At 38.7% G+C, this 6614-nt stretch overlaps 1 protein-coding gene across 1 annotated transcript in view; it reads left to right on the plus strand.

Annotated features, from left to right (window-relative positions):
- The window catches only part of MED13 (mediator complex subunit 13), a 196762-nt gene extending 190372 nt beyond the window's left edge, over window positions 1–6390 (plus strand). The window contains exons 29-30 of the mRNA XM_075336235.1: window positions 1569–1669; window positions 4625–6390. Coding sequence (XP_075192350.1) covers window positions 1569–1669; window positions 4625–4757 — 234 coding nt within the window. The 3' untranslated portion in view covers window positions 4758–6390. The remainder of the gene's footprint in view (window positions 1–1568; window positions 1670–4624) is intronic.
- The last annotated feature ends 224 nt before the right edge of the window (window positions 6391–6614 follow it).

A 6614-nucleotide genomic window follows, 5' to 3' on the forward strand; every position in this document is an offset into this window, starting at 1 on the left:
CATGACAATACTGCAGGATAAGTGAATGGACAGTACCCAGTAATCTTTCACCTGAACTCCCCTGATGATTGTGCCCCATGAAACGCGTTGGGAGTGAGTGTTTCTCAACATTATGGAGGTGATGTCTTCATGGCATTTCTAAGGGATCTAAAATAGCTGGCTGACAGCTTCCCCACGAGCCATGATATACTTCTAGTCGCCCTTTTTTCCACAGGACGGGGTAAGATTGTTCCATCTTTGGACGCATTACGTTTTATACTCTGATCCTTGTGTATGATCAGCATTTGGTTTCCTTTGTTATGGGATCTAATTATGCCATGTTAATCTGATCTGTACTGCTAGTATTGTGTGATCAGCATTTGGTTCCCTCTGATATGGGATCTAACTACGCCATGTCTATCTGATCTGTACTGCCAGTATTTTGCCAGCATTTGTAACACACCTTTACCCCCCCCCCCCCCTCCTTCTTTCCTCTAAGTTGGAGTACTATAGTAAGGGGTAGTGGGGGTGATTATGGTTCAATTGTGTCATAATATCCTCTAGGTACCTACCGGGGTCTTCCTGGTTTCTGACCAGGTGTATATGATACCACTGTGATTAGGACCTATTTATGAGGGTTTGACTTGGGCTATATCGGATGCCCTTTTGTAGAGCATGAGTTATATCATCGCTTCACGGTTTTATATATCCTTGAGCTTTTAGCTCTTTTATTTGGTACTTATTAAAAGTTACGTTTTAGGTCTTGTTTGTGTTCAGACCATTTGGCTCTTCTTGGATCCAGCTATTTACTCTTGTGGATACTGTGGGTCCCCCTGGTATTTTGCTAATTGAACTATATTAGTATGCAAATCGCACAGATTTGGTCATATCTGTCCGTTTACATTCGGAATACCAGGGAATCGCGACAGCGTGGGCACTGTATGCTGTCACAATTCTGCAGTCACTTAGTGACTGCAAAATTTTCTCCCAGTCCTGGATGACAACTTTAAAAAATACATAGATATATCCTTCTGAACTAAAATGACTGTACATGTTGGAATGTGAGATAAGATATCTAGTTAGGGCAACTTCTGTTCTTTCAATATTCGAATATTCTAAGCAGCTCCTGTACTTATGTGAAGATTAAGTAAATGGACCAAGAAGTTTACTGAATGCTTTGTTCATATCACATTTAGAGCCTTCTGTTGTTTGATATATACCTCCAACAGAAAGCTCAAACGCATACTTTTATATAGACATACATTGATTTTATAAATTTACATGCTAAAGAAACGTATGCATGCCTCATCAACTTCTTTTCTATACCATAAAAACATAGCAGCTTGTCAGAGGCTAAAAAGGCGCACTGTAGGCCTTTTTGGGTGAATTGAGCCCCTCAGGAATAGCTCCTGGCATATAAACTAAGCATATTTGCCAAACGTAAAGCTCTAATGTGATGTGAACATAGCCTAACGAAGACTGCATCAGCCATAAAAAACGTTCCTGCATGGAAAGTCTTTTGAGTCCAAGTGTTTTTTTGTACTTGTTCTTGATCATCAATATGTGAATATTGTGCTTTTGGGTTTTAGGCCTCTCTGCACCTTCATGTGCCTTCAGTGCAATCAGATGAGTTGCTACACAGCAAACACTCACACCCACTGGATTCAAATCAGACTTCAGATGTCCTCAGGTATGCAGCACCTTACTCTTATGTTATAGTTTAGATTAGGTGATATACAGTAGTGATGGAAAGTTTAAGAATCCTTCAGAAGTTTTTATATTTATGGATAATTTACACCGAAAGTTATATCTGATTTTCCCACAAGTCCGCAGAATGAAGAGAACAAATGCAAACAAATGAGTAACAAATATTATTTTTTTTTTATGAGGAAAATGATCAAATGGCATGTCTGAGTAGCAAAAGTATGTGAATCTATAGCATTATATAATCTATCAGATAATTTGAAAGTGGAATTAGTATCTGGTGTTGACATCCCATTGATTGCACACTCACACCTGATATTCAAACTGTTTTATTTAAAGGACAGGGATCTATGAAAATCTGATCTTCACAACACATTTACATGTTTGTGGAAGTGTGTCATTGGACATAAAATATTTTTAATACAAATCAGGTTAGAAAAAGTTTCAAAACTCCACCAATCCACAGTCAGATCCTCCATGGAAATGTTTGATCAACACAGATCACTCCAAGATATAATAATCTGTGAGGTTACAAAGAAACCTAAGGTAACCCCTAAGCAACTAAAGGCCCCTTTCATATTAGTTAATGTTCACAAGTCCACCTTCAGGAGTACATTGGACAGTAATGGTACGGATGGCAGGGGGAAAGCCACTGGTCTCCAAAAAAAATATATTGCTGCCCATCTGCAATTTGCTAAACATCACCTTGCATACGCAGAAAGCTATTATTCTGGACGGATGAGCCCAAAATAAAAATTTTTGATGTAAATGAAAAAAGTGTTTTGGAGAAACAGATTACGGTATAAAAACTCATACCATCTGTGAAACGTGATGGTAGTATCATAGTTTAAGCCTATTTTACTCCATCTCAGCCAGTACGGTTTGCCATTATCAATGGATCAAATTAATTCTCAGTTATATCATTTATACCAGCAAATTTAAAAAAAAAATGTCAGGACATTAGGCCCTGTGCGCACTTGTTGTTTTTTCTTGTGGATTTCCTGCGGTTTTGCTGCATGTTTCGCTGCAGAAAATGTTCATAACATCTCTGCAGTGATTCACCAGCAAATCCTATGGGAAAAAAAAAAGCTGTGCGCACTATGCGGATTTTGACAGCTGCATGTTTTGCTGCGGGATTCCCGCAGGAAAAACAATTGCATGTCACTTCTTTTCCGCAGGTAGCTGCGGGATTTCACTCCATTGACTGTAATGTAATCGTGAAATCCCGCAGGGAATAACGCAGGCAGCAAATTCTGTGCGGTTCATTGCATTTTCCTGCGTTATTCCCTCTGGTATTTCATGTTTTTCGGGACATAATGTTCATCACTGCCCTGCGTTTTGCAGGGAAGTGATGTGCTTATGACAGGAAGAGGAAGCGGAGCAGAGAGTAAACACACACAGATCACACACACACACACACACACACACACACACACACACACACACACACACACACACACACACACACACATAGAATACACATATAAAAAAACAAAAAAAAAAAAAACACGGGCTCCGCCGTATTTTTATCGTCCAGTTGAGGTAAACACACAGCGGCGGCCCGGTATTCTCAGGCTGGGGAGGGCGAAGGCCATTGTTAATGCCCCCTTCCTCCCGCAGCCAAGAATATCAGCCCGCAGCTGCCCTGGGACTGTGGCATCCATTATGCGACGAGTGTCCCCGGCTCTTCCAGCTTGCCGTGATGTGGTGGCAATCCAGGTAATAAGGAGTTAAATGGCAGCGCATCGCTGCCATTTAAGTCCAGGCTTAATCATGGCAGCGTCTATGAGACAGCTTTCATGATTAACCCGTAAGTAAAGTGAATAAACACACACACCACGAAAAATCCTTTATTTTAAATAAAAGACAAAAAAAGCCCCTCTTTCAACCCTTTATCACCCACCCCCCAAACACACAGCTCCGGCGTAATCCACGCAGGTCCCACGACGCTTGCATCCAGCCGCGACTGACACACTGTACTGAATGCACCCTCGTAACGAGCCTGCAGAGAGGTATCTACAGATAATTTCTCATGGTCGGTAATGTGAACACACTACCGCTCGTGAGAAATGCAGTGTCCTCACAGGGACTTTATCTATTGAATCTATCCATCTCTCTATGCGTCTGTCTATCTATCTATCCTTCTATCTATCTCTCCATTATCTATCTATTTCTCTATCTATATCAGAAAGAAAATGACTTTTTTTTTTTTCATGTGCTTTATTGCATAAAATGCATTAAAACACATGTACCAACCCGTGGAAAAACCGCACTGAAAACGCAATATAATGCATGCGGATTTCGGTGCGGTTTTTTTCCGCAGGTGCGGAAATCTTTCAGAGCCTGCGGAATTTTCTTAAGAAAATTCCATTTTCTAGCGCGCACAGGGCCTTATTCCATGAGCTAAATTTCAAGAGTACATGGGTAATGCAGCAAGGTGACAAAGCACACAAGTCGTTCTAGAAAAGAATGATTAACGAAGAATAAAGTTTTGTAATCTTTAAGTCTTGACCTTAGTCGTATTGAAATGTTCAGGGGAGACAACCAACCAACGTAAGAGTTGAAGTGGTTTTGTACTGAGGAATGGGCTAAAATTTCTTCAAATGGATATGTGCAGGATTAATCGGCAATTACAGGAAATGTTAAATATACTGTAAGCAAAGGTTCACATACTTTTGCAAGTCACAGACATGATATTTGATAATTTTTCGGAATTTTAGAAAAATGACAGTCTAATATTTGTAACTCACTCGTGTTACTTGGTTCTCTCTACTTTTTAGACTTGTGATGGTTTTAGGTCCAATTAATTCAGAAATATCGAAAATTTCTGAAGAGTTCACAAACTTTCAAGCACCTCTGTATGGCCTTTTGTTTACTCATTCAGTGTGAAGTCATCATTGACGATCTTCTCATTTGTCTTCTTTCTTTCTATAACTCCTAGGTTTGTTTTGGAACAGTATAACGCCCTTTCTTGGCTAACCTGTGATCCTGCGACTCAAGACAGGCGGTCGTGTCTGCCGGTTCATTTTGTGGTGCTGAACCAGTTGTATAACTTTATCATGAATTTGCTGTGATATTCACCAGAAAAGCTGTAAGGAACAAGATGATTTTAATTGCCGTGCAGGATTGGGAACAATCCTTTTGTTTTCTCTGAAGCCACTCGGTACTCGATGAGCAGCATTTCCACCAACCTCGCTATGTTTTCAAAGAACGGACACTCGCTGAACACTGCTCATCATCTCCATTCTCAGTATTTGCCGTAGGATCTTCTCTCCCTACCGATATCTAGTGATCCGAGAAAGCTGGGGGTTGCCCTGCACTAACAACGAGGCGTTTCAGCTTTGACTTTTTAGCATCATAAAGATGTTGTGTGGATTCTAAAACCTAATATCAATATACAGAAAATGCCTGCATCTCTTATTTATTGTAAGTTTTTAATGTGTAAATTGTCTTATATTTCTTAACCTCTTTTATAAACACATTTTTCCTAGAAGGTTTATACTGCCTTCTTGCTTTAAAGCAATTGGTTTCGAATCTATGTACTCGTCTTAATTAAAAGTTGCAGTAGGTCGCTTTTAGAGTATTATTTTTTGTAAGTGGGAGGGAGACATTAAAAAACTTTGTATTGTTGGATGTACAGTCGGGTCGGGGGTAGGAAGGGTAATGTCCATACCATTGTGTGTGGGGGATTTACAGCTAAGCTGTAGCAGCAGAGTACTTGTACAGAAATGATCTACACTGTGTTTATACATTTGGAAAAAAAAAGGTACCGGGTCTTAAAGAGAATTTTTATAATTGCACCTCAGCAAACCTAATGGCAATATATCATAATTATTGTAGATGAATTACCTGTAGTAACAAATAAAAGTGCACATTTTTTTTCTTTTTTTTTTTTGTAATTTGGTTCAGGGCTTTGACTGCTTTTATTAAATTGTTGCTACAAACAGCATTACTTTATATTTATAAGAGCTTCTATCCCCTTCCCCAAAATTATTTTTTTTTTTTTCTTCCCTTTTTTCCCCATTTGTGATGGCTGGATAACATTGAATGCAAATGGGTAAAAGTGATGACTGTGTCATTTATTGTGTTATACCTAGCTTGGCGTCCGCCATGTGGAAAGCAGTCATCATGGGGTTCTACATGTGGTGTTATGGTGCAGTGTATATAGACTCACACTGGTCGGGTGATAGGATTCCTAAGTTTGCTTTTATGAAATCTTGATCTTTTGAAATCTGTATTATCTTGAAAACTTCCTCTATTCACACAGTACCTGGAAATAATTGAATTGTATTCAGAGAAACCTCACTTTTTTAAGTTTGTAAATACAGAGTATTTACCTTTAACGATCATATAGTTACATGGAGGAATCCAGTATGCATTTTGAGTATGTGTGTGTATATATATACATAGATATATATATATATATATATATAAATATAAATAAAATATTTAAGAAGAGAAGAATTTTGTTTAACACTTGGTGACAAAAGCTTTCAGACATTCTTTCAAAACCGTGCAATCAAAAAGTATTTTACTTCAGAAATCTCTATATTTTTATTTTTGTTTTTGTTTCCTAAAGGTAATTTGAATGCCTCAGGAAATAAGTTGGCATTTCTCTTACTTGGTTAAGATTTCTGTGGGATAAAGATGTTTTCTGATGTGTTGGAAATTTTCAATCTGTAATTAAATCAGTCATATTTTTATTCACTTTGTATGTCTTGCTTGCTATTATTTACCTTCTTACCTGGGAACTGTACCTGGACAGCTTGACAAGTTAGAGGGGCGGGGGGTTGCTCGTTAGGTGTATTTTATCAGTAATATTCCAGCCCAATCTGGCATTATTATGGAGCTGCATGTTCTCCCAGAAGACCTGTACAGCGTATGTTGGTCAGATCCTCTAAGTCATTGGTCAGATCCATAATAATGAATAT

This window comes from Anomaloglossus baeobatrachus, chromosome 2 (assembly GCF_048569485.1).
Source record: "Anomaloglossus baeobatrachus isolate aAnoBae1 chromosome 2, aAnoBae1.hap1, whole genome shotgun sequence".
Lineage (NCBI taxonomy): Eukaryota > Metazoa > Chordata > Amphibia > Anura > Aromobatidae > Anomaloglossus > Anomaloglossus baeobatrachus.